General features: G+C 41.8%; 2 protein-coding genes across 2 annotated transcripts; both read left to right on the top strand.

Moving 5' to 3' along the window:
• LOC139395762 (ribonuclease inhibitor-like) lies at positions 1-26476 on the top strand. The gene is made up of 10 exons (XM_071143120.1): positions 1-31; positions 569-692; positions 1433-1524; positions 1781-1859; positions 22032-22205; positions 22285-22458; positions 22808-22981; positions 23422-23468; positions 23605-24181; positions 26354-26476. The coding sequence occupies exons 1-10, from the start codon at positions 1-3 to the stop codon at positions 26403-26405; spliced, it is 1524 nt and encodes a 507-aa protein (XP_070999221.1). The 3' UTR covers positions 26406-26476.
• Positions 6992-12526, top strand: LOC139395760 (NACHT, LRR and PYD domains-containing protein 1 homolog). The gene is made up of 6 exons (XM_071143118.1): positions 6992-7195; positions 7368-7624; positions 7791-7919; positions 11142-11268; positions 11346-11375; positions 11756-12526. The coding sequence occupies exons 1-6, from the start codon at positions 7105-7107 to the stop codon at positions 12088-12090; spliced, it is 969 nt and encodes a 322-aa protein (XP_070999219.1). The 5' UTR covers positions 6992-7104; the 3' UTR covers positions 12091-12526.
• Positions 26477-27862: the final 1386 nt, after the last annotated feature.

Below are 27862 nucleotides of genomic sequence, written 5' to 3'. Positions count from 1 at the left end.
ATGGTCTCGAGCTTGGTGACGAGTTTGGAGGGTACTATGGTGTTAAATGCTGAGCTGTAGTTGATGAACAGCATTCTCACATAGGTATTCCTCTTGTCCAGATGGGTTAGGGCAGTGTGCAGTGTGGTTGCGATTGCGTCGTCTGTGGACCTATTTGGGCGGTAAGCAAATTGGAGTGGGTCTAGGGTGTCAGGTAGGGTGGAGGTGATATGGTCCTTGACTAGTCTCTCAAAGCACTTCATGATGACGGAAGTGAGTGCTACTCAGTTACCTTAGCTTTCTTGGGAACAGGGAGAATGGTGGCCCTCTTGAAGCATGTGGGAACAGCAGACTGGGATAAGGATTGATTGAATATGTCCGTAATCTTCAGTATCCACTGTGTGTTTTATATATTTTGTAAATAGTTTGTATGTTTTTAACATTGTTTAATCATTTCCTTCTGTTATTGTCTTAATGAATAACATTATTCTTAAATCTTTGCATATTTAACAGTGTGTCAACATATCTCCTCTCTCCAGACTGGTTGACTGTGAACTCACATATGAATCCTGTGAGACTCTGGCCTCAGCTCTGCAGACACCAAACTCCCCCCTGAGAGAACTGGACCTCAGCTACAATGACCTGGGAGACAGAGGAGTGGAGCTGCTCTGTGTTGGACTAACCAGTCCCCTCTGCAACATACAGACACTAGTGTGAGTTAAATATCTTCAGTATCCACTGTCTTTATAGAGTTTATATATTTTGTATGTAGCTAGTATGTGTTAGGTTTTTAACATTATTTTAACATCTTGGTAAATATGCTGAAACATTCATCAAACGTGATAAATATATCAAACTAAGGTTAAATATCTTGTGTGAGTTAGTATGTGTTTTTAGAGAAAAAAAATGTTTTACTATTGGAACCAAGACTTAAAAATAACTGAAATTGGCACAAGATGGAGGGAATGTTGGAACATAACTAATGAAATTAAAGTTAGCAAAAATGTATGGTTAATCCAGTATAAAGTAATGTATAGAATTTGTTACACGAGACAAAATTAACAAATTCTACAGCACAACGACAGAGCCATGTCTTAAGTGTAAAACTAACAATGAGTCAATAATTCATGCTTTCTGGGAATGCTATAATTCCTAAAGTTATGGGCGGAGATAGAAGTTGTCTGTCAGAAGTATTACAATGTAAACATACTGTCTGCATATTTCATGACATGGCATATAGGGGGTGTAGAGAGAGACCCAATGAGCTGGACGATTCTCTTCTCATCACTCATCTTGTAAAAACGTATACTAAATATATATAAAATAATTAAAAGGGTAAAAAGTATTTTTTTAACATTGGTAAATCATGTCCTTCTGTTATTGTCTTAATGCATCTCATTATTGTTAAATCTTTGCATATTTAACAGTGAATCAACATATCTCCTCTCTCCAGACTGGCTGACTGTTACCTCACATATAAATCCTGTGAGACTCTGGCCTCAGCTCTGCAGACACCAAACTCCCCCCTGAGAGAACTGGACCTCAGCTACAATGACCTGGGAGACAGAGGAGTGGAGCTGCTCTGTGTTGGACTAACCAGTCCACTCTGCAACAAACAGACACTAGTGTGAGTTAAATATCTTCAGTATGAGTTATTGTGTGGATGTTTTAAAGATGTGTCAATCATGTGCTCTTCTGCCCTCTAGTCTAGGTCAGTGTGGTCTGACAAAGGGTTGCTGTTCAGATCTGGCCTCAGTCCTGAGTTCACCCAACTCACAACTGAAACAACTGGAGCTGAGAGACAATGACCTGCAGGACTCAGGAGTTACACTGCTGTCTGCTGGACTGGAGGATCCAGACTGTAAACTACACACACTGGGGTAAGTACAGCTGTTTCAGTCAGGTCGGTACTGAGCTGAGTTACACTGCTGTCTGCTGGACTGGAGGATCCAGACTGTAAACTACACACACTGCGGTAAGTACAGCTGTTTCAGTCAGGTCGGTACTGAGCTGAGTTACACTGCTCTCTGCTGGACTGGAGGATCCAGACTGTAAACTACACACACTGGGGAAAGTACAGCTGTTACATTCAGGTCGGTACTGAGCTTAGTAAAACAAAAACATCTAATGTTTCATCACAATGTTTGTGTCATGGACAAATGGATGGGTGTCCTATAAGATGATTGACACCAGTACATCAACCTAGACAGCTGTTGTGTGTCTCTGTAGGCTGTCTGGCTGTCTGGTCACAGAGGAGGGCTGTGCTGCTCTGTCTTCAGCTCTGAGGTCAAACCTCTCCCACCTGAAAGAGCTGGACCTGAGCTACAATCACCCAGGAGACTCTGCAGGGGGACTGCTTTCAACTGCTCTGGTGGATCCCACATATAAACTGACGAAGCTGAAGTAAGTCAGAAAAAATGTCCCAATAATGTGAGCAGCGGTTGTGTCATATGTAGTGTAGTAGGGTCAGTAACATGAGGACATGATGGTAGAATTAAGGGGAAGTTTACCCAGCAGGCTGAGCACTCCAACACAGCATACATCATCACCACATGAATACTCTTCTTCTGCATCTCTGATATCCTGTTGGAATTGTACTCCGTTCTGTATGCAGTAGGTAGGATAGAATACCTGTATGTCTCTAGTAATGAATTGTACTCTGTTCTGTATGCAGTAGGTAGGATAGAATACCTGTATGTCTCTAGTAATGAATTGTACTCTGTTCTGTATGCAGTAGGTAGGATAGTAATGAACTGGGATAGTGCACCAGAACACAACAATATGGTTTAAATGTTGACTGCTTTATTAGGTCTTTGTCAGTCAATAACCTGTTTCTCCTACAGTGTGAATCATGGTGGAGAGTGCAGGCTGAAATCAGGGCTGAGGAAATGTAAGTCTCTTCAATCCTAATTAACTGTATATTCAGAACTATAGTAACATAGTAACTAATCAATACTTGTTCTGTACCTACAATACAACATTTTATATGAAGATGTGGTTTGATTAAACTCTCCGTTTGTCTACAGATATCTGTCATCTCACCCTGGACCCAAATACAGCACACCCAAACCTGATACTGTCTGAGGGGAACAGGAAGGTGACATTGGTGGAAGAGAAGCAGCATTATGAAGACCATCCAGACAGATTTGACTTTCATCCCCAAGTTCTCTGCAGAGAAGGCTTATCTGGATCTCGTAATTACTGGGAGGTGGAGATGGATAGGTACCTGCATGATGGCATGACTGTCTTTGGTGTGGTGTACAAAGGAATGATGAGGAAGGGAGCTGGAGATGACAGTAGCGTTGGACACAATAAGGAGTCCTGGTGTTTAGTCTGCTCTGACAGTCATTATCACTTTTTCCAAGCTGGAGTCCGTAGGAGATCCATCCCTCGTCCTGATTCTATGAGAGTTGGCGTGTATCTGGACTGGCCAGCTGGTACTTTGTCCATCTATAGTGTGTCCTCTGGTACACTGAAACACCTATACACAAGACAGACCACATTCACTGAACCCCTCTATCCTGGATTTGGGTTTCTGTTTGGGGTTTTCTCCTCCTCTTCCTCAGTGACCCTGTGTCAGATAGATGACCAAAACATTCAGAGGTGAGTCATAGCAATGTTTCATCATTTGTTTTCCTCTGGAATCATTCCCACAATTAGATTAGTAGTAGTGGTGCGTTTTAATGTGTTCTGTTGGACCTACAGACAGTTAGATTCGTAGTAGTGGTGTGTTTTAATGTGTTCTGTTGGATGTTCAGACAGTTAGATTAGCTCTCCTCTCTGTAATGTCAGTCTCACTCTAACCACGAGAGGGCATCAGAACCTATTAAATAGGACATCCTCACTGTTAGGCTGTTAGTGTTATAACTCACTCACTCATTTCCAAATAAAATGTCATTAGTCACATGTGCTGAATACAACCTTACAGCGAAATTCTTACTTACGTGCCCTTTAACCAACAATGCAGTTGGAAAAAACATGTGGATAAGAATAAGAAATAAGAGGAACAAGTAATGAAAGAGCAGCAGTAAAATAACAATAGTGACCTCCATCCAATAGTCAATGTGCGGGGGAACCGGGTAGTTGAGGTAATATGTACATGTAGGTAGAGTTATTAAAGTGACTATGCATAGATAATAACAACAGAGAGTAGCAGCGGTGTAAGGGGGGTGGGTGCAAATAGTACCACTGTTGTGTCATTTGTAAACTTAATGATGGTGTTGGAGTCATGCCTGGCTGTGCAGTCATGAGTGAATAGGGAGTACAGGAGGGGACTGAGCACGCACCCCTTGTGGGGCCCCTGTGCTGAGGATCAGCGTGGCGGAAGTGTTGTTACCTACCCTTACCACCTGGGGGCGGCCCGTCAGGAAGTCCAGGATCCAGTTGCAGAGGGAGGTGTTTACCTTAGCTTATTGATTAGCTTTGAGGGCACTATGGTGAGTTCCTTTTGTCCAGGTGGGAAAGGGCAGTGTGGATTGCAATAGAGATTGCATGATCTGTTGTGGCGGTATGCAAATTGGAGTGGGGTCTAGGATTTCTGGGATAATGGTGTTGATGTGAGCCATGACCAGTCTTTCAAAGCATGTCATGGCTACAGACCTGAGTGCTACGTGTCGGTAGTCATTTTGGCAGGTTACCTTAGTGTTCGTGGGCACAGGAACTATGGTGGTCTGCTTAAAACATGTTGGTATTACAGACTCGGACAGGGAGAGGTTGAAAATGTCAGTGAAGACACTTTCCAGTTGGTAAGCATGTGCTCGTAGTACACATACTGGTAATCCATCTGAATGTTGACCTTTTAAAGGTCTTACATCAGAGAGCGTGATCAGTCTTCTGGAAGAGCTGGTGCGCTCATGCATGGTTCAGTGTTATTTGACTCGAAGCGAGCATAGAAGTACAGTGCCTTGCAAAAGTATTCATCAACCCCTTGGCATTTCCTATTTTGTTGCCTTACAACCTTGAATTAAAATAGATTTTGGGGGTGGTTGTATAATTTGATTTACACAGCATGCCTATCACTTTGAAGATGCAAAATGTTTTTTATTTTGAAACAAACAAGAAATAAGACAATAAACTGTGCTTGAGACTATTCACCCCCCAAAGTCAATATTTTGTAGAGCCACTTTTTTGCAGCAATTACAGCTGCAAGTCTCTTGGGGTATGTCTCTATAAGCTTGGCACATGTAGCCACTGGGATTTTTGCCCATTCTTCAAGGCAAAACTGCTCCAGCTCCTTCAAGTTGGATGGGTTCCTGCTGGTGTACAGTAATCTTTAAGTCATACCACAGATTCTAAATTGGATTGAGGTCTGGGCTTTGACTAGACCATTCCAAGACATTTAAATGTTTTCCCTTAAACCACTCGAGTGTTGCTTTAGCAGTATGCTTAGGGTCATTGTCCTGCTGGAAGGTGAACCTCTGTCCCAGTCTCAAATATGTTAGGTCAGAGCCAAATCACAAAAACAAAAACGCAGCCATTTTCCCAGCCAAAGATAGGAGTCACAAAAAAGCAGAAATATAGATAAAATGAATCACTAACCTTTGATGATCTTCATCAGATGACACTCATAGGACATCATGTTACACAATACATGTATCTTTTGTTCGATAATGTGCATATTTATATCCAAAAATCTCAGATTACATTGGCGCGTTACGTGCAGTAATGTTTTGATTCCAAAACATCAGGTGATTTTTATATAGCCACATGCTATATAAAGCCTTTATAAGTTGTATTTAGTTTAATCAGTCTATCCTTCTGCTTTACCAACACCAGAGACCATGGTGGAGAGTGTTGTATCAAGTCTGGACCTGAGAAATGTGAGTAAACTAATTTAATTGTTTTAAAATCCAAATACGATGAAAGCAATCATTACAGTTGATTCCCAGGCAAGGAACACAATCATGGTCTATTTGGTCAAAACAAACTTAAAGGTATTGTCAGCGATATGACGTAGATGCACAAAGTAAACGGTATTGTGGGCCGATTTCCACAACAACTAAGAGCTTTGTAACACGATGCTAAACTTCTTGGCTGACACTCTGTTAGAGAGTGAAGAGATCATCCTAGGATCTAGCAGAAATCAGACCCCAACATCTACAAAACACAGACCAGAACGATGTTGTTTCCTGCTTCCACAAACATTAATTCATATAACACTAATGTCAGATTATGGTATGCTAATGAGTGTACATTCTGAGACTGTTGCTTAGGTATATTCATTTTTATTACAAGTCTATTTAATAATTATGAATTCAGTATTACATTGTCAATTTTAACCAACTACTTTTGACTTCAGGGATTCCTCAGAGCTGTAAGACTTGTGACCATGTTGAGGTAAGTCATAATGTCAATTCTTACTTTTACATACCTGCAGGAGTCAGGCACAGTCTCAAAGCCAGATGTGTACTGACCAACCATTCATACTGGGATATAGACAATCCTGTGTTCTGCTTTAGTAACAGTCCTTCCGGTTACTAGTCCAACGCTCTAACCACTAGGCTACCCTGCCGTCCCCGCGCCTAATGAGGTTGACTGGGGAATATGTTGGAAAGGGAAGCTTTTACACATTTTTTGCTGTTTGGGATTTTAGGCTGGGTTTCTGTTCAGCACTTTGGGATACCAGCATTCCATGTAACATTGAATAAAAATATTAGATGAGTTACTTTGGTTTAATGGGCCAGTTTCCCAGACACTGATTAAGTCTAGTCCTGGACCTTAAAGATCTTTCTATTGAAACTTCCATTGATCTGTGTCCAGGAAACAGGCCCCATATGTATTACTGATATGCTTGTCCTTGTTCAGGAATCCACACACTGGCTTCAGATTGAACCCTTGACTTCCACTGTCCAGGGAGTTATAATGTTCAGGTAAAGAAACTACTTTTAACATTTCATTCCACCTGCTAGTGTATTTCCCCATTACCTTTGGGAATAGTATTCTTATCCAACCTCTCCATTTGACCATTGACCCTCTCTACCATATCTTGTTGTTGCTCTCAGACACAGGACACCTAAAGGGAGTTATGAGTGCACAGTGTCTGGGCTCCGCTGGCTGTGTGAGAGAGATGTCATTCTGAAGTATCACCTCAGGAACTGGGAACCCTACAGTCAACTTCTGAAAGACATGCAGTACACACAAGGTGGTCCATTGCTGGACATCACTATGGAGTTAGGTGAACTGGAGGAAGTTCATCTGCCACACTGTGTCTGTTTAGGTAAAACCATATAGAAATAGTATTCTTTCTGAACTGAGTTTCACTTCCTGAATGAATGAACTATTCTGGGAGTTTGAGTTTACTGTGATCTGGTACTGCAAATTCTTTGTGTTTTAGTTGGATGAATAATACAATATTTGTCTTCCTGTCTCCTTTTTATTGTGTTGTTCAGGGACCAACCCTTCCCTGAGGAATGAGATGAAGATTCTTCATGTAGAGGAACATGGAGTGTCTTTAGAGGAAGTGCATGAGGTCACCAGATTCCATGTTAAGATTCTCCATCCCAAGTTCTCACCTATCTCCCTGATACTGAGATTACTGTCTTGGAACGTAGATGTCCACTGTGAGCTGATGCTCTATCTGACAGTGATAAAGGAAAAACTAATTCAACGCCTATACCTGTTCCCCAGTGACCCCGGCCAGATACAGGTGAGGTTTCATTATTATAGAGATGACCTTAAACTCCACCACTGGTTCGTTATGTTAGTTATGTTGACACTTGTTACATGAAGATAAGTGTGTTGCTAGTTTTCTGAATCATGTTTGAATCAGACTATACATTGACTGGCTGTGTATTCCGTGCCTCGTTTCACAGGCTGTGGAACAACAGGAATCCAAGTTTCAAGGGTCTAAAAGGATTCCCATCACAAGACCAGAGCGGTCCTTCAAACTGAATAGTTACTTCAGACTGAACATTCCCTGTTCTACCTCCATCACTCCACCGGTACAGTTTTAGTAGACTAAGAACATGAATCTGACATTTAAGTCAAAAGTCACATATCTCTCTCTCTCTCTCTGTTCATGCTGGCAGTGTTTGGTGCATGCTGGGTATTGTATGAGCGAGTGTGAGTGTTGTCTGGAGTTAGATCGCCTGTGGTTTCTTTCTTGTTCACTTTTCTGGGTGGTTTCCTTTTTGCCGCTGATTTTGTTTTTTTTCAGTGGTAGAATTAGATATATTGTATTTCTTGTTGAATTGTCCTGGTTTTGGTTGTGATGACAACCCACATGGGGATGTCACTGGAGATGGGGATGGCAGTGGGGGAGATGCCCGGTACAAGTGGGGAGTGTTGAGAGGGATGTGGCAGAGGGGAGTCACGTGTCTGGGGCCTCAGTTGAGGAGGACCAGGAGAAGGATATGGACATTTTCTGATATGATAGCAGCTGGTGATGAGTCAATGGACAATCTAGGTAAATGGGTTTCTGGACCAGACTTTTTCAACAGGAGATACATGTCACGTTCTGACCTTTATTTCCTTTGTTTTGTATTTAGTATGGTCAGGGCGTGAGTTGGGTGGGCAGTCTTTGTTTGATTTTCTATGATTTGGGGATTTCGGCCTAGTATGGTTCTCAATCAGAGGCAGGTGTCATTAGTTGTCTCTGATTGAGAATCATACTTAGGTAGCCTGGGTTGCACTGTTTGTTTGTTGGCTGATTGTCTATGTTGATTGCTTGTTTCAGCACAGTTTGCATTTAGCTTCACGGTTCTTTCGCTTATTGTTTTTTGTATAGGGTTTCAGTGTTCAGCGTTTTCTGTATTAAAATTAATGATGAACACATACCACGCCGCATTTTGGTCCTCCGATCCATCTCGCCTCTCCTCTTCAGATGAAGAGGAGGACGACCGTGACATACATGATGATGCTAATGATGTTGACTGGGGAATATGGTGGGAGGGGCAGCTTTTACACATGTTCTGCTGTTTGGGGTTTTAGGCTGGGTTTCTGTTCAGCGCTTTGGGATACCAGCTGATGTACGAAGGGCTTTATAAATACATTTGATTTGATATACTCAGTCATAGTACTACTTTCAGTGCTGGGACGGCAATTTTGTTTTCCTCAGGCTTAAGGGTGACTGGTATCTAGAGATTGTCAAGGGTTAGGTTTTAGTGGTCAATGTTTTTTTTGTAATGTTTCTGCTCCTGATGAGGGTACAGAGTCCATTGCTGTATTTGATCAAGTAATGGAAACCTTAAGACAGCGTGGCTTCTTGTCTGTCTGGTCTACTAACTGAGTTTGAGCTTTCTGATGTGTGGAGTGTAAAGAATGCAAAAGTTAGTCAGTACACATGGTTAAAAATTAATGAAGGTGGTGTCGGTGCAGCAAGGTTAGACAGGTTGTATGTATCTGAGCTCTACTGTAGTAGTTAATGAAGGTGGTGTCGGTGCAGCAAGGTTAGACAGGTTGTATGTATCTGAGCTCTACTGTAGTATTTAATGAAGGTGGTGTCGGTGCAGCAAGGTTAGACAGGTTGTATGTGTCTGAGCTCTACTGTAGTATTTAATGAAGGTGGTGTTGGTGCAGCAGGGTTAAACAGGTTGTATGTATCTGATCACTACTGCAGTAGGGTTGTAAGGTGACATTACTCCTGAGGGTTTTTCTGATCACCATATTGTTACTGTTAATATTCACTTGTCATGTCCATGAAGGTCATCACCTTATTGGTATTTTAACATGAAGATGTTACATGACGCAATGTTTTGGGGAAAGTTTTTGGTGTTTTGGGAAAAATTGAGGGTTATTAATTTGAATTTTGAATCCTTGAGACAATGGTGGGTGGTTGGGAAGGCCCAAATACGTGTGTCTTGTCAACAGTATACTGCTCTGTCTAGTATTGAAGTTAAAGAGACTATCAGGGCCCTTGAACAGGACATAAAATCTATTGAATTGAAGTTGCTCACTCAGATGGACCCCGGAGCCCCTGGCATCAATGTTTTACCATCTGAGTTCTATAAGCACTGGGGTGCTACCCCAGCTGTCTATTGGGGGGGATTTTTATGAAGTGGTGTGTGAATCTTGTCGTGAGTATTCTCTTCCTGTATCCTGTCAACGTGTTGTGCTTTCATAGTTGCAAAAAGGGGGGATTTGGCCCTTTAAAAAAACTGCCGACTTGTTGCATTGCTGTGTGCAGAATATAAAATATCTAAGTGTCTCTCAAACAGGTTGAAAGAATATCTGGGGCTGTTGGTCCACAAGGACCAGTCGTACTGTGGACCTGACCGCTCTATCGTTGAGAACTTGTTTCTGATAAGAGATGTTTTAGACATTTGTAAACTGTCTGATGTGAATGTGGGTTTACTTCCTTTGGATCAGGAGAAGGCTTTTGACCGTGTGGACCACCATGTTTAAAACAATGAAAGCCTTTGGGTTTGGGGATGTTTTTTTTGTCTTGGATGAGTTTACTGTCTGCTGGGGCCTCGTGTATGGGGAGGGTGGGTTGAGCTGCCCCATCCCCATCCAAAGGGGCATCAGGCAGGGATGCCCAATTTCAGGACTGATATATTGTCTAAAGTTAAACTGTTACATTGGTGCCGTGACCCGGATCACTGGTTGCTGCGGAAAAGGAGGAGGTCAAAAGGGAGGTGAGTGTAACTGGTGTGAAATGGGTAGCTAGTTAGCAGTGGTGCGCGCTAATAGCATTTCAATCGGTGACGTCACTTGCTCTGAGACCTTGAAGTAGTGGTTCCCCTTGCTCTGCAAGGGCCACGGCTTTTGTGGAGCGATGGGTAACGATGCTTCGAGGGTGACTGTTGACGTGTGCAGAGCGTCCCTGGTTCGCGCCTAGTTTGGGGCGAGGGGATGGGCGTAAAGTACAGGTTTAGTAGAAGGGGTATAGTTCTCTTACTTAACTTTGTGTCAGGGGGCAGCTAAATTATCAATTTGATAGACATGAAAGAACAGTATTCGGGGACAGGGGTCTGTGGACGTGGTGGGAATGCTGGAGGGGATGTTGACAGCCAGATTGAGGGTTGAGTTTGCCTGTTACAAAATGGTTAACATTGATCTGTTTGAGTATGTGGGTTATTCAGAGGCTGTTATATTTAGTTACTGTGGCGGAAGATTTAGAGTTGTGTTTTTAATTAATGTTTAACCATGTTTTTGTTTAACCTCTCTCTCTCTCTTGCTCTCTCTCCCCCTCCCTCACTCTCTCTCCCCCTTCCTCCCCCCAGAGGATTCATCTCATACATAGAGTCACCACACCAAGCTTTTTCAAGGTGGATATGGAAATTACAGGGATTGAGATGGAGTTAATCGGTGATGATGAGAGTATAGTATGGAAAGAAACTCTACAAAAATGTAGGAGAATATGTCAATTATAACTTTTTCTGACAGATGCTATTTAGAGTGATAAAACATATTTTTGTTTCTTTCAGATGAATTCATCACTGAAACCCATTCAACTAGTAAGTAAACATGAGAGATACAAACCAATGACTTGAGGGTCAGTCAACATGGTTTACTGTAGGACCTGGACTAGTCCTGATTATAAAATACTGTCTTCAAGAACAATGACATCTCCTCCAGGACTTGATGTAGATTAGCCTGGTTCTGAATGCCCCAATGACATCTCCTCCAGGAGTTGATGTAGATTAGCCTGGTTCTGAATGCCCCAGTCTGTTTTTCTATGTCTGTGAAACCGTACCTAAATGTGAATATGTGATATGTTCAGGTCATTATTGTAAAATATTATGTTTTCTCAAGACTTGTTATTTTAGGAGTCTGCTTCTAAATGACTGAAATGTAAATGTACAAATGTAATTATTTTGTAACCTGACTCTCTCAGGTGCTGTGTTGGGGGCAGGAGGTCCGGCTGAGAGTAGTCTGACTGGTTCTGCAGAGCAGCAGCTGCGTTCTGTACGGACAGAGTTTGTGAAACGAGTATCAGGACCTGTCCTGGATGGTCTGCTGGACAGACTCCTGCAACACACAGTCATCAACCAGGAGGAAATGGAGTCAGTGAAGGTGATAGCTGAGAGGGCAGAGAAGGCACGTGACATCATCGACATGGTGTTGAGAAAAGGAAATGAGTCGTGTTCCAGGATGATCAACCTTCTTCGGGAGATTGACCCCTGTCTTTGTTCACAGCTTCAGATCAACAGTGTTGGGGTACCAACATAATGGTAGAATGGATAGTAACAGTGTTGGGGTACCAACCTAATGGTAGAATGGATAGTAACAGTGTTGGGGTACCAACCTAATGGTAGAATGGATAGTAACAGTGTTGGGGTACCAACCTAATGGTAGAATGGATAGTAACAGTGTTGGGGTACCAACCTAATGGTAGAATGGATAGTAACAGTGTTGGGGTACCAACCTAATGGTAGAATGGATAGTAACAGTGTTGGGGTACCAACCTAATGGTAGAATGGATAGTAACAGTGGTGGGGTACCAGCCTAATGGTAGAATGGGTAGTAACAGTGTTGATCCTGATCCTAGACCAATTAAATATAGTTTTTGGTTCCTAACATGGTTCCATAGTGCTCTTGTTTGAGTTTTAACATGATAAAGAGAAAGTATTCTGTTTCTGGGTAGTTTACTGTACACACACCTGTTACATACACACCTGTTACATACACACCTGTTACATATACACCTGTTACAAAGATACCTGTTACATACACACCTGTTACAAAGATACCTGTTACATACACACCTGTTACATCATTCATACACACCTGTCACATACACACCTGTTGCATACGCACCTGTTGCATACGCACCTGTTGCATACGCACCTGTTACAAAGATACCTGTTGCATACACACCTGTTACATGATCATTCATACACACCTGTCACATACACACCTGTTCCGTGATCAGTCATACACACCTGTTACATAAACACCTGTTATGTGATCAGTCATACACACATCTGCTAGGATCATAACACACCTGTTCAGAAATACCAGACAAAGAATATAAAAGGGGTGACCAAGATCCAATCATGGACTGAGATTACAGTTGAAATCACAACTACACACAACGGAAATCTGCTTATGGCATTAAATTAGCTTTATATGTGAGGTAACCAATCAGAAAGCTAGTTGATGGCCGGTAAACCAATCAGAAAGCTAGTTGATGCCGTATGAACCCAAAGTGGTCTTGGTGATATCAACCCTCCTCCCAGAGAGCTACTGGGTCTGCAGGCTTTTGCTTCAGCCCTGCTCTAACACACCTCATTCTGCCAGTCAAGGTTCTGATTAGACTGATTAGTAGAATCAGGTGTGTTAGAGCAGGGTCGGAGTAAAAGCCTGCACGGCCAGTAGTATCTCTCCAGGAGTAGGTTTGGCCGTCCCGTTTTAATTCTACATATTCCTCTATCTCCATGGCAACCCCCTGAACATGACCCTCGACCTTTACTGATCAGCCAAAGCTGTCCCAAATGGCATCCTATTCCCCATAGAGAGCCCTATGGGCCCTGGTCATATTAGTGCACTCCATAGGGAATAGGGCGAAGCAGTACATTATATAAGGAGGAGGGTGCTATTTGAGGGTGTGACCGTAGACAACAGTCAGAGTTTGTGTGATTGTCTCTGGTTTAGAGGTGACAGTCTTGTGTGCCAAGATGAGGGGGTAGAGGAGTCTAGAGCTGTGTTTGAATACCCATACTAACATACTGTATATTACATACTTAATGAGTATATACTACATACTATTAGTTCATTTTAGTATACTGTATACTACATACTTAATGAGTATATACTACATACTATTAGTTCATTTTAGTATACTGTATACTACATACTTAATGATTATATACTACATACTATTAGTTCATTTTAGTATACTGTATACCACATACTTAATGAGGATATACTACATACTATTAGTTCATTTTAGTATACTGTATACTACATACTTAATGATTATATACTACATACTATTAGTTAATTTTAGTATACTGTAACCGACCAGCTCGTTGCCTTCTCTACCGGAAGTTGATGCTGTTGCTATGCAACCTCTTGCTAGCTAGTTAGCGTAACAAATTACTAGTTAGACATTGTTCGACTTTGGGTGTGTTATTAAATTAAATCTGGAGTGCTGGACGCTCAGACAGAGGAGTAGGGTTGATTTGAGCTTTCTGGTGCTGCTGGAAACAATTTAATTACGCTTTTTTTCCCCCGATGTTTACTGACACTGGTCATATTCAACGGGTGTTGAGCGCCTCGTAAATTCATTATTCTGCGCTCTGGTCTCTCAGGCGAGATGCTCTGAAATCGGAGTAGAAACAGAGAGAATTTACGAAAGCACAACGACTATACCATTTAGCTAAACTAAGAATGACGGGAATAATCAAGTCAATAAACGTTGAGTAGTTAGTTAGCCTGTAGTTAATATACTGGCACGTTTGATGTATAAGTAGCCAACTACTGTAGCGTCAGGTAGGTAGCTAACATACCGGTACATACAGCTGTAATGATATGCTATGTGGTTCGTAAGGACAGCGTAGCTAGCAAATTATCAGCCAACATTACGTGTAAGGTAACTTATTGGAAAAGTAATTACTTTATTACATTGCTCAAAATGTTCTTAACATTTGTCATAATTTGTTAAAGCAATTAATTTGTATCCGCTGTTGTTGGACTTCAGCAACATACTTTCCACTATTTTCTTCAAATCTGAAAACTATGTGAAGCCCCGCCCATTTCATGAAGAACTGCATTATGGGCCCAAAAGTATGGAATTAGTGTCCTCTGCGTGTAAACTTCATATTTTGGCGAATATGTACGACATCCGGGAACTTTTGGCATACTAAACTATATCGTACTATGACCAATAAGCATACTATATACTCAAATCACGTCACAAATAGTACGGTTAGTGTGGTTAGTATGAGTATAAGAAAACGGACTTCCATCTGAAATGACACCCTATTGGAGGAGATGAGGGGAGACTAAGATTACCATCTGAAATGACACCCTATTGGAGGAGATGAGGGGAGTGGAGGATTACCATCTGAAATGACACCCTATTGGAGGAGATGAGGAGAGTCTAGGATTACCATCTGAAATGACACCCTATTGGAGGAGATGAGGAGAGTCTAGGATTACCATCTGAAATGACACCCTATTGGAGGAGATGAGGGGAGACTAAGATTACCATCTGAAATGACACCCTATTGGAGGAGATGAGGGGGTCGAGGACTACCATCTGAAATGACACCCTATTGGAGGAGATGAGGGGGTCGAGGATTACCATCTGAAATGACACCCTATTGGAGGAGATTGTAAACATGTATTGTATATATATTGTAAACATGTATTGTGATGTTATTGGAATGTACTTACTGTATTTGCATACTCACTGTGAATGTGTCTGGGAAACTGGCTCTAAGTATTTGGCATTCAACTTAAAACCACATAAATGTATTTGATGAATATATTGTACAGTGTTGGCCTGTTAGAGGTTCATGAGAGAGGCTGAATATCAACACAACCATCTCAGTCTATCAGCAGTTTTCTCAGTGAGAGCCTCATGTCTGGAACACATTGACCATTGAAGGACATATAAGGAGCTGTTAACCTGTCACTCCTTTACCAATGACTTGAGAGTGTCTGAAAGACATATAAGGAGCTGTTAACCTGTCACTCCTTTACCAATGACTTGAGAGTGTCTGAAAGACATATAAGGAGCTGTGTGACCTGTCACTCCTTTACCAATGACTTGAGAGTGTCTGAAGGACATATAAGGAGCTGTGTGACCTGTCACTCCTTTACCAATGACTTGAGAGTGTCTGAAGGACATATAAGGAGCTGTGTGACCTGTCACTCCTTTACCAATGACTTGAGAGTGTCTGAAGGACATATAAGGAGCTGTTAACCTGTCACTCCTTTACCAATGACTTGAGAGTGTCTGAAGGACATATAAGGAGCTGTGTAACCTGTCATTCCTTTACCAATGACTTGAGAGTGTCTGAACGACATATTGCTGTTCAACCTACGTAGATCTACCTGCCCGGAGACTACAGTTAAACTAGCTAGCTGGCTAAATCTGTCACATTTACAGAAAATGTTGATTGATGTGAAGTATCTCTGTCAAATACATTTTCAATAAATGGCAGGAAAAGGAATGGAATGTATTTGTCTGTGCATGTCTATCTCTGAATGTGTGTTGGTCTCTGTGTGTGAATGTGTCTTTGATTAGTGTGATTAGTTCAATGTAACTTCACATTATAAATAGTATTTTTTTTTACTTCATATGCTATACATTATAATCAATATTTTGGAGGAGTTTGCAGAATCATTGTCTATCATTGGTTACCCATCCTATCATGTTACCATAACAATACAGATATGACCGTCTTTTCGTCCTTCTGCTGAACCTGGTTGTTGTCACACTGCCCTCTGCTGGTAGCACTGCAAAACATCACTCAAACAAATCCTGATATAAAATAATACAAAATGCACGTCTACCAGATAGAATATGAATTTATGGGCTGAATACTTGCATTAAGTGTATGAAAACGTTACATGACATGAATGTGAATATATAATATAATCGTATACATGTTGAACCAGCCCACTGTGTTGAAATAGGAAGTACATTTATAAGGAAGTAAAGGAAAAAATGGACAATATCGTTAGAAGAAAAATGTTTCTAAGGTTTGTACTGTACCGTTCTTTTACAATTTTATGGAGAAAAGTGGTTCGGAGAAGTTAGGCCATCGCACAGAGAGGGGTAAGACATCCGCAGAATTGTTAAATTATTACAATACTGATTTCAACTTTCAATAATGATTATTTTAGGCTTCCTTACATTGATGCTGATTCATATTGATCAGCCTAGTCAATATGAATCAATGTTATATTGCAGTCTACAGGGCTATGAGGTAGGTAGGGTGTGGGCGATTGACTGCACATGATTGATTATTGTCTTTCTGCTCTTTCACTTCACGTAAACTAGTTTCTTTGAAAAATAAAAGTAATTCTCGTCAATTCGGGCAAGTAAAAGTGACGTGCGGCAATGGGTATTGAAACTAAATGAAGGGCTCATGTGAAAAGTTTTTGCCGCGATCACAACAACTGGGAGCTCTGAAAAATACGATGTCAGCTCTCGGGAAAGAGGACGGTTCAAATCGATTTTTCCCAGTCAGATTTAGTTTTTTACCGAGATCCCTGTGGTTTTGAATGCGACATTAAGTTGATAAACTCAGAAAGGTGGTGATCTGCTTTGCTCACTAGTTACCACATCCACAAAGTCAGAAGGTCCGCCTACCCGACCAATCAGATGAGGGAGTGTGATGACGCATTAGCTTACCCGACCAATCATATGGTTCCGGGAAACGCTGCAATCTCCAAATGGGTAAATCTCGAGTTCAAGTTTTGAGGACCAAATAACGAAACACATTCAGGAACAAGAACTGGCAACGTCACTAAAATTCATACATAAGGAAAATACAAAAGTTTTGGCCAAAGAATTAAGTGGGCGTTTTTCTTTTTTTCAATAACTAGTATTTAAATGATTAGATCAACTGTTTGTTTTTTACGCACTACAAAGCCTTGACAAGAATGACGCGCTCGGCCCACTATTTATTGTTTCTGCAGTAAGGATTCACCCTCTTCAGAGAATTATTGTGTAACTTATCTGCAGGTAATCGTTGTTTTGAGCTCAAAAAGCACCTCGTAGTTGTATGTAAACCAGGGAGCGAAATGAACGGCTCTTTCACCGATGCAATTCGGTTACCGACGTTCACCAAAAAGATCCGTTCAAAAACAACCTGTCGTTATCGAACGACCCATCACTAGTTGAAACGGGAAATATTTGTATAAGGAAGTAGAGGAAGTAACGGACGTTATCGTCGAAGAAACGTGTTTCAGAGGTTTGTAGCTTTCTTTTACAATGTAATGTAGAAAAGTATTTTTGAGAAGTTAGTTCATCATAAAGAGAGAGATGATTTAGGGGTTAAGACATCCGCCAAGTTAATACAATATTGATTTAAACGTTCAAGAATTAATATTTTAGGCTTATTTACGTTGGTATTGATTCATAGTGATTAGCCTAATCAATAAGATCCAATGTGATTTGACAAAGGCTACAGGGCTAGGAGGTATGGTATTATTGTTATCGGTGATTGACAGCACATTAAGGTGATTATTATCTAAAGTAGTTTTTTTTTTAGGAACAATAGTCCCTCTCATCAATTCGGTAAAAAGTGACGCGCGGTAAGGGGCATTAAATCTTTACGTGACCGACCTCCTTGATTCAGTCTTATATAGCAACATTTGAAAATGTGTTTTTTACATTGGAAAAAAATCAGAGACAGAGATACAAAATGGTATATCATACTCTGCATTTGAGGAACAATGGCAAAGTAATTCTGCTTTGAAAGTTGAAACCCCACCATTGAGAAAATGGCCCCTGAATGTTTTGGTGCACCTACTGGAGAGCTCTCCTTTGTCACCACCCATTCAGCATTGTTCACACCCCCTTTAAGTCTTAGCCCCACCCATCACCCCACTTCACATGTGAGGTCATGTGATAAACAGTGAGTAGTGTAGTAAAGATTACGACTAAAAGTAGTAGCTTAAAATAAGGAACAATTCCAGATCAACAGAAAGTGTCCAGATATAAATATTGTATAAATGTTAGATGATGCTAATCCAGACACTAAACTGATGGGTCATGTGATAGAAATGCTATACCCCCCAGCCACATCTAGCAACGTGGATGGGTCATGTGATAGAAATGCTATACCCCCCAGCCACATCTAGCAACGAGGATGGGTCATGTGATAGAAATGCTATAACCCCCAGCCACATCTAGCAACGTGGATGGGTCTCTACAGAAACCTGGTCCCGACTGAGTCCCAATGCTCCTTGCTGACAACAACACCAGGCTTCAGAGCATCAATGCTGCAAAACAGGAAATAACTAAACCAATTGAGACAGACATTACAACCTTGCATAACATCAATTCACCTCCCGAGTTTAGATATGAAGAATAACCTCATACAATGCAATGAAAATTATATTCACCTGAAGTACTGGTTCTGCTTTATCTGTGGCAGTGGCCTGAAGACCGGAGTCAGGTGTTGTTGCCAGCCATAGCTTTCCACCTGCACCGTACCATCCTCCAGTCCAACCAGCTGTGGGATGGTGACCCCTGTCACTGTGCTGTTCTTCACAACACCAGCAATCTCAGACAAAGTGTTCACTCTGATCTTTCGGAAGCGCTGCTTGATGAGGCCGAAGGGTTAGGAAGAATTACCTGTCAGCTATTTTAACAGTCTGTAATGTCTACTTGGTAAATGTTTATAATGTCTACTACCTTCTTTCAATGTAAACTGTAAAGTCGATGTCTGTAATGTCTTTTAGTTAGTTGTGTTTGGACCCCAGGTGTTATGGAGTCAGCTAATGGGGATCCAACCAGATAGACTAGCTGTTGTTATGGAGTCAGGGGATCCAACCAGGTAGACTAGCTGTTGTTATGGAGGCAGGGGATCCAATCAGGTAGACTAGCTGTTGTTATGGAGTCAGCTAATGGGGATCCAACCAGGTAGACTAGCTGTTGTTATGGGATCAGCTAATGGAAATCCAACCAGGTAGACTAGCTGTTGTTATGGAGTCAGGGGATCCAACCAGGTAGACTAGCTGTTGTTATGGAGTCAGGGGATCCAACCAGGTAGACTAGCTGTTGTTATGGAGTCAGGGGATCCAACCAGGTAGACGAGCTGTTGTTATGGAGTCAGGGGATCCAACCAGGTAGACTAGCTGTTGTTATGGAGTCAGGGGATCCAACCAGGTAGACTAGCTGTTGTTATGGAGTCAGGGGATCCAACCAGGTAGACTAGCTGTTGTTATGGAGTCAGGGGATCCAACCAGGTAGACTAGCTGTTGTTATGGAGTCAGGGGATCCAACCAGGTAGACTAGCTGTTGTTATGGAGTCATGGGATCCAACCAGGTAGACTAGCTGTTGTTATGGAGTCAGGGGATCCAACCAGGTAGACTAGCTGCTGTTATGGAGTCAGGGGATCCAACCAGGTAGACTAGCTGTTGTTTTGGAGTCAGGGGATCCAACCAGGTAGACTAGCTGTTGTTTTGGAGTCAGGGGATCCAACCAGGTAGAGTAGCTGTTGTTATGGGGTCAGATAATGGGGATCCAACCAGGTAGACTAGCTGTTGTTATGGAGTCAGCTAATCGGGATCCAAGTCAAATCAAATGAAAAACATATTGGACTGTGTATCTTTAACAACATAGTGGACTGTGTATCTTTAATAACATAGTGGACTGTGTATGTTTAATAACATAGTGGACTGTGTATCTTTATTAACATAGTGGACTGTGTATCTTTAATAACATAGTGGACTGTGTATCTTTAATAACATAGTGGACTGTGTATCTTTAATAACACAGTGGACTGTGTATGTTTAATAACATATTGGACTGTGTATCTTTAATAACATAGTGGACTGTGTATGTTTAATAACATATTGGACTGTGTATCTTTAATAACATAGTGGACTGTGTATCTTTAATAACATATTGGACTGTGTATCTTTAATAACATAGTGGACTGTGTATCTTTAATAACATATTGGACTGTGTATCGTTAATAACATAGTGGATTGTGTATGTTTAATAACATAGTGGACTGTGTATCTTTAATAACATAGTGGACTGTGTATGTAACATAGTGGACTGTGTATGTTTAATAACATATTGGGCTGTGTATCTTTAATAACATAGTGGACTGTGTATCTTTAATAACATATTGGACTGTGTATCTTTAATAACATAGTGGACTGTGTATCTTTAATAACATAGTGGACTGTGTATCTTTAATAACATAGTGGACTGTGTATCTTTAATAACATATTGGACTGTGTATCTTTAATAACATATTGGACTGTGTATCTTTATTAACATAGTGGACTGTGTATGTTGGATACAATATGAAGTCGCTGATTGAACTCTTTGACCACAGATAGTAAATGTGTTGTCATTGTTTATGGTTCTTCAACAATGTTCAGAAATATTGACTGTTCTGTTTCTTCTTATTGTAGCTGAGTGAGTTTTGACTTACATCTAATATGAGTCTCTCTGGGGAGAGAGAGGAGGAGACCACGGCCTCTAAAATGAGTCTCTCTGGGGAGAGAGAGGAGGGGACCACTGCCTCTAAAATGAGTCTCTCTGGGGAGAGAGAGGAGGGGACCACTGACTCTAAAATGAGTCTCTCTGGCGAGAGAGAGGAGGGGACCACTGACTCTAAAATGAGTCTCTCTGGGGAGAGAGAGGAGCGGACCACTGCCTCCAAAATGAGTCTCTCTGGGGAGAGAGAGGAGCGGACCACTGCCTCCAAAATGAGTCTCTCTAGGGAGAGAGAGGAGGAGACCACTGCCTCCAAAATGAGTCTCTCTGGGGAGAGAGAGGAGGAGACCACTGCTGCCTCTAAAATGAGTCTCTCTGGGGAGAGAGAGGAGGGGACCACTGCCTCTAAAATGAGTCTCTCTGGGGAGAGAGAGGGGGGGACCACTGCCTCTAAAATGAGTCAAGACACCAGTTCAAAGAAGTAAGAGATGAATTGCAAAATATACATTGCTATTAAAAAAATCTAACTAATGAAAACTAATGAAAAGTGTTCCCAAATGACATGGAATGTAGCGATTGCGCTTTTGTTAAATCATCAGCCGTTTGGCGAAGTAGGCTGTGATTCGATGATAAATTATAAGGCACTGCATTGATTATATGCAACGCCTAACCTAGTAATATCATCAACCATGTGTAGTTAACTAGTGATCATGTGGAGATAGATTGTTTTTTATAAGGTAAGTTTAATGCTAGCTAGCAACTTACCTTGGCTCCTTGCAGCAACAAGGTCCTTTTGATGCTGCACTTGTGTAACAGGTGGTCAGCCTGCCACGCAGTCTCCTCATGGAGTAACAGGTGGTCAGCCTGCCACGCAGTCTCCTCATGGAGTAACAGGTGGTCAGCCTGCCACGCAGTCTCCTCATGGATCGCAATTTAATCGGCCATAATCGGCATCCAAAAATGCTGATTACCGATTATGAAAACTTAATTAATCGGCCGACCTCTAATCGACATATCTCCTCTCTCCAGACTGGTTGACTGTAAAATCACACATGAATCCTGTGAGACTCTGACCTCAGCTCTGCAGACACCAAACTCCCCCTTGAGAGAACTGGACCTCAGCTACAATGACCTGGGAGACAGAGGAGTGGAGCTGTTCTGTGTTGGACTAACCAGTCCACTCTGCAACAAACAGACACTAGTGTGAGTTAAATATCTTCAGTATGAGTTATTGTGTGGATGTTTTAAAGATGTGTCAATCATGTGCTCTTCTGCCCTCTAGTCTAGGTCAGTGTGGTCTGACAAAGGGTTGCTGTTCAGATCTGGCCTCAGTCCTGAGTTCACCCAACTCACAACTGAAACAACTGGAGCTGAGAGACAATGACCTGCAGGACTCAGGAGTTACACTGCTGTCTGCTGGACTGGAGGATCCAGACTGTAAACTACACACACTGGGGTAAGTACAGCTGTTTCAGTCAGGTCGGTACTGAGCTGAGTTACACTGCTGTCTGCTGGACTGGAGGATCCAGACTGTAAACTACACACACTGCGGTAAGTACAGCTGTTTCAGTCAGGTCGGTACTGAGCTGAGTTACACTGCTCTCTGCTGGACTGGAGGATCCAGACTGTAAACTACACACACTGGGGAAAGTACAGCTGTTACATTCAGGTCGGTACTGAGCTTAGTAAAACAAAAACATCTAATGTTTCATCACAATGTTTGTGTCATGGACAAATGGATGGGTGTCCTATAAGATGATTGACACCAGTACATCAACCTAGACAGCTGTTGTGTGTCTCTGTAGGCTGTCTGGCTGTCTGGTCACAGAGGAGGGCTGTGCTGCTCTGTCTTCAGCTCTGAGGTCAAACCTCTCCCACCTGAAAGAGCTGGACCTGAGCTACAATCACCCAGGAGACTCTGCAGGGGGACTGCTTTCAACTGCTCTGGTGGATCCCACATATAAACTGACGAAGCTGAAGTAAGTCAGAAAAAATGTCCCAATAATGTGAGCAGCGGTTGTGTCATATGTAGTGTAGTAGGGTCAGTAACATGAGGACATGATGGTAGAATTAAGGGGAAGTTTACCCAGCAGGCTGAGCACTCCAACACAGCATACATCATCACCACATGAATACTCTTCTTCTGCATCTCTGATATCCTGTTGGAATTGTACTCCGTTCTGTATGCAGTAGGTAGGATAGAATACCTGTATGTCTCTAGTAATGAATTGTACTCTGTTCTGTATGCAGTAGGTAGGATAGAATACCTGTATGTCTCTAGTAATGAATTGTACTCTGTTCTGTATGCAGTAGGTAGGATAGTAATGAACTGGGATAGTGCACCAGAACACAACAATATGGTTTAAATGTTGACTGCTTTATTAGGTCTTTGTCAGTCAATAACCTGTTTCTCCTACAGTGTGAATCATGGTGGAGAGTGCAGGCTGAAATCAGGGCTGAGGAAATGTAAGTCTCTTCAATCCTAATTAACTGTATATTCAGAACTATAGTAACATAGTAACTAATCAATACTTGTTCTGTACCTACAATACAACATTTTATATGAAGATGTGGTTTGATTAAACTCTCCGTTTGTCTACAGATATCTGTCATCTCACCCTGGACCCAAATACAGCACACCCAAACCTGATACTGTCTGAGGGGAACAGGAAGGTGACATTGGTGGAAGAGAAGCAGCATTATGAAGACCATCCAGACAGATTTGACTTTCATCCCCAAGTTCTCTGCAGAGAAGGCTTATCTGGATCTCGTAATTACTGGGAGGTGGAGATGGATAGGTACCTGCATGATGGCATGACTGTCTTTGGTGTGGTGTACAAAGGAATGATGAGGAAGGGAGCTGGAGATGACAGTAGCGTTGGACACAATAAGGAGTCCTGGTGTTTAGTCTGCTCTGACAGTCATTATCACTTTTTCCAAGCTGGAGTCCGTAGGAGATCCATCCCTCGTCCTGATTCTATGAGAGTTGGCGTGTATCTGGACTGGCCAGCTGGTACTTTGTCCATCTATAGTGTGTCCTCTGGTACACTGAAACACCTATACACAAGACAGACCACATTCACTGAACCCCTCTATCCTGGATTTGGGTTTCTGTTTGGGGTTTTCTCCTCCTCTTCCTCAGTGACCCTGTGTCAGATAGATGACCAAAACATTCAGAGGTGAGTCATAGCAATGTTTCATCATTTGTTTTCCTCTGGAATCATTCCCACAATTAGATTAGTAGTAGTGGTGCGTTTTAATGTGTTCTGTTGGACCTACAGACAGTTAGATTCGTAGTAGTGGTGTGTTTTAATGTGTTCTGTTGGATGTTCAGACAGTTAGATTAGCTCTCCTCTCTGTAATGTCAGTCTCACTCTAACCACGAGAGGGCATCAGAACCTATTAAATAGGACATCCTCACTGTTAGGCTGTTAGTGTTATAACTCACTCACTCATTTCCAAATAAAATGTCATTAGTCACATGTGCTGAATACAACCTTACAGCGAAATTCTTACTTACGTGCCCTTTAACCAACAATGCAGTTGGAAAAAACATGTGGATAAGAATAAGAAATAAGAGGAACAAGTAATGAAAGAGCAGCAGTAAAATAACAATAGTGACCTCCATCCAATAGTCAATGTGCGGGGGAACCGGGTAGTTGAGGTAATATGTACATGTAGGTAGAGTTATTAAAGTGACTATGCATAGATAATAACAACAGAGAGTAGCAGCGGTGTAAGGGGGGTGGGTGCAAATAGTACCACTGTTGTGTAATTTGTAAACTTAATGATGGTGTTGGAGTCATGCCTGGCTGTGCAGTCATGAGTGAATAGGGAGTACAGGAGGGGACTGAGCACGCACCCCTTGTGGGGCCCCTGTGCTGAGGATCAGCGTGGCGGAAGTGTTGTTACCTACCCTTACCACCTGGGGGCGGCCCGTCAGGAAGTCCAGGATCCAGTTGCAGAGGGAGGTGTTTACCTTAGCTTATTGATTAGCTTTGAGGGCACTATGGTGAGTTCCTTTTGTCCAGGTGGGAAAGGGCAGTGTGGATTGCAATAGAGATTGCATGATCTGTTGTGGCGGTATGCAAATTGGAGTGGGGTCTAGGATTTCTGGGATAATGGTGTTGATGTGAGCCATGACCAGTCTTTCAAAGCATGTCATGGCTACAGACCTGAGTGCTACGTGTCGGTAGTCATTTTGGCAGGTTACCTTAGTGTTCGTGGGCACAGGAACTATGGTGGTCTGCTTAAAACATGTTGGTATTACAGACTCGGACAGGGAGAGGTTGAAAATGTCAGTGAAGACACTTTCCAGTTGGTAAGCATGTGCTCGTAGTACACATACTGGTAATCCATCTGAATGTTGACCTTTTAAAGGTCTTACATCAGAGAGCGTGATCAGTCTTCTGGAAGAGCTGGTGCGCTCATGCATGGTTCAGTGTTATTTGACTCGAAGCGAGCATAGAAGTACAGTGCCTTGCAAAAGTATTCATCAACCCCTTGGCATTTCCTATTTTGTTGCCTTACAACCTTGAATTAAAATAGATTTTGGGGGTGGTTGTATAATTTGATTTACACAGCATGCCTATCACTTTGAAGATGCAAAATATTTTTTATTTTGAAACAAACAAGAAATAAGACAATAAACTGTGCTTGAGACTATTCACCCCCCAAAGTCAATATTTTGTAGAGCCACTTTTTTGCAGCAATTACAGCTGCAAGTCTCTTGGGGTATGTCTCTATAAGCTTGGCACATGTAGCCACTGGGATTTTTGCCCATTCTTCAAGGCAAAACTGCTCCAGCTCCTTCAAGTTGGATGGGTTCCTGCTGGTGTACAGTAATCTTTAAGTCATACCACAGATTCTAAATTGGATTGAGGTCTGGGCTTTGACTAGACCATTCCAAGACATTTAAATGTTTTCCCTTAAACCACTCGAGTGTTGCTTTAGCAGTATGCTTAGGGTCATTGTCCTGCTGGAAGGTGAACCTCTGTCCCAGTCTCAAATATGTTAGGTCAGAGCCAAATCACAAAAACAAAAACGCAGCCATTTTCCCAGCCAAAGATAGGAGTCACAAAAAAGCAGAAATATAGATAAAATGAATCACTAACCTTTGATGATCTTCATCAGATGACACTCATAGGACATCATGTTACACAATACATGTATCTTTTGTTCGATAATGTGCATATTTATATCCAAAAATCTCAGATTACATTGGCGCGTTACGTGCAGTAATGTTTTGATTCCAAAACATCAGGTGATTTTTATATAGCCACATGCTATATAAAGCCTTTATAAGTTGTATTTAGTTTAATCAGTCTATCCTTCTGCTTTACCAACACCAGAGACCATGGTGGAGAGTGTTGTATCAAGTCTGGACCTGAGAAATGTGAGTAAACTAATTTAATTGTTTTAAAATCCAAATACGATGAAAGCAATCATTACAGTTGATTCCCAGGCAAGGAACACAATCATGGTCTATTTGGTCAAAACAAACTTAAAGGTATTGTCAGCGATATGACGTAGATGCACAAAGTAAACGGTATTGTGGGCCGATTTCCACAACAACTAAGAGCTTTGTAACACGATGCTAAACTTCTTGGCTGACACTCTGTTAGAGAGTGAAGAGATCATCCTAGGATCTAGCAGAAATCAGACCCCAACATCTACAAAACACAGACCAGAACGATGTTGTTTCCTGCTTCCACAAACATTAATTCATATAACACTAATGTCAGATTATGGTATGCTAATGAGTGTACATTCTGAGACTGTTGCTTAGGTATATTCATTTTTATTACAAGTCTATTTAATAATTATGAATTCAGTATTACATTGTCAATTTTAACCAACTACTTTTGACTTCAGGGATTCCTCAGAGCTGTAAGACTTGTGACCATGTTGAGGTAAGTCATAATGTCAATTCTTACTTTTACATACCTGCAGGAGTCAGGCACAGTCTCAAAGCCAGATGTGTACTGACCAACCATTCATACTGGGATATAGACAATCCTGTGTTCTGCTTTAGTAACAGTCCTGTGTTCTGCTTGTAGGCATGCAGGATTTTAGCTGTTGTCATATTTTGTCTTTAGACAGTTTAATTGATAAATCAGCTCGGGGATTTGAGCTTGCAACCTTCCGGTTACTAGTCCAACGCTCTAACCACTAGGCTACCCTGCCGTCCCCGCGCCTAATGAGGTTGACTGGGGAATATGTTGGAAAGGGAAGCTTTTACACATTTTTTGCTGTTTGGGATTTTAGGCTGGGTTTCTGTTCAGCACTTTGGGATACCAGCATTCCATGTAACATTGAATAAAAATATTAGATGAGTTACTTTGGTTTAATGGGCCAGTTTCCCAGACACTGATTAAGTCTAGTCCTGGACCTTAAAGATCTTTCTATTGAAACTTCCATTGATCTGTGTCCAGGAAACAGGCCCCATATGTATTACTGACATGCTTGTCCTTGTTCAGGAATCCACACACTGGCTTCAGATTGAACCCTTGACTTCCACTGTCCAGGGAGTTATAATGTTCAGGTAAAGAAACTACTTTTAACATTTCATTCCACCTGCTAGTGTATTTCCCCATTACCTTTGGGAATAGTATTCTTATCCAACCTCTCCATTTGACCATTGACCCTCTCTACCATATCTTGTTGTTGCTCTCAGACACAGGACACCTAAAGGGAGTTATGAGTGCACAGTGTCTGGGCTCCGCTGGCTGTGTGAGAGAGATGTCATTCTGAAGTATCACCTCAGGAACTGGGAACCCTACAGTCAACTTCTGAAAGACATGCAGTACACACAAGGTGGTCCATTGCTGGACATCACTATGGAGTTAGGTGAACTGGAG

The sequence above is a fragment of the Oncorhynchus clarkii genome, unplaced genomic scaffold (assembly GCF_045791955.1).
Source record: "Oncorhynchus clarkii lewisi isolate Uvic-CL-2024 unplaced genomic scaffold, UVic_Ocla_1.0 unplaced_contig_9079_pilon_pilon, whole genome shotgun sequence".
NCBI classification, from domain to species: Eukaryota; Metazoa; Chordata; class Actinopteri; order Salmoniformes; family Salmonidae; genus Oncorhynchus; species Oncorhynchus clarkii.
This window is presented reverse-complemented; position numbering and strand designations above follow the sequence as displayed.

Bases quoted from the DNA above. Each gene is read 5' to 3' on its own strand.
- LOC139395762 (XM_071143120.1), top strand. From the start codon at position 1: ATGGTCTCGAGCTTGGTGACGAGTTTGGAGG. The intron at 1,860-22,031 runs GTAAGTACAGCT...TCCTCTCTCCAG, and splicing joins TGTAAACTACACACACTGGG to ACTGGTTGACTGTAAAATCA. The intron at 23,469-23,604 runs GTAAGTCTCTTC...GTTTGTCTACAG, and splicing joins GAAATCAGGGCTGAGGAAAT to ATATCTGTCATCTCACCCTG.
- LOC139395760 (XM_071143118.1), top strand. From the start codon at position 7,105: ATGCAGTACACACAAGGTGGTCCATTGCTGGACATCACTATGGAGTTA. The intron at 7,625-7,790 runs GTGAGGTTTCAT...CTCGTTTCACAG, and splicing joins GTGACCCCGGCCAGATACAG to GCTGTGGAACAACAGGAATC. The intron at 11,376-11,755 runs GTAAGTAAACAT...TGACTCTCTCAG, and splicing joins CACTGAAACCCATTCAACTA to GTGCTGTGTTGGGGGCAGGA.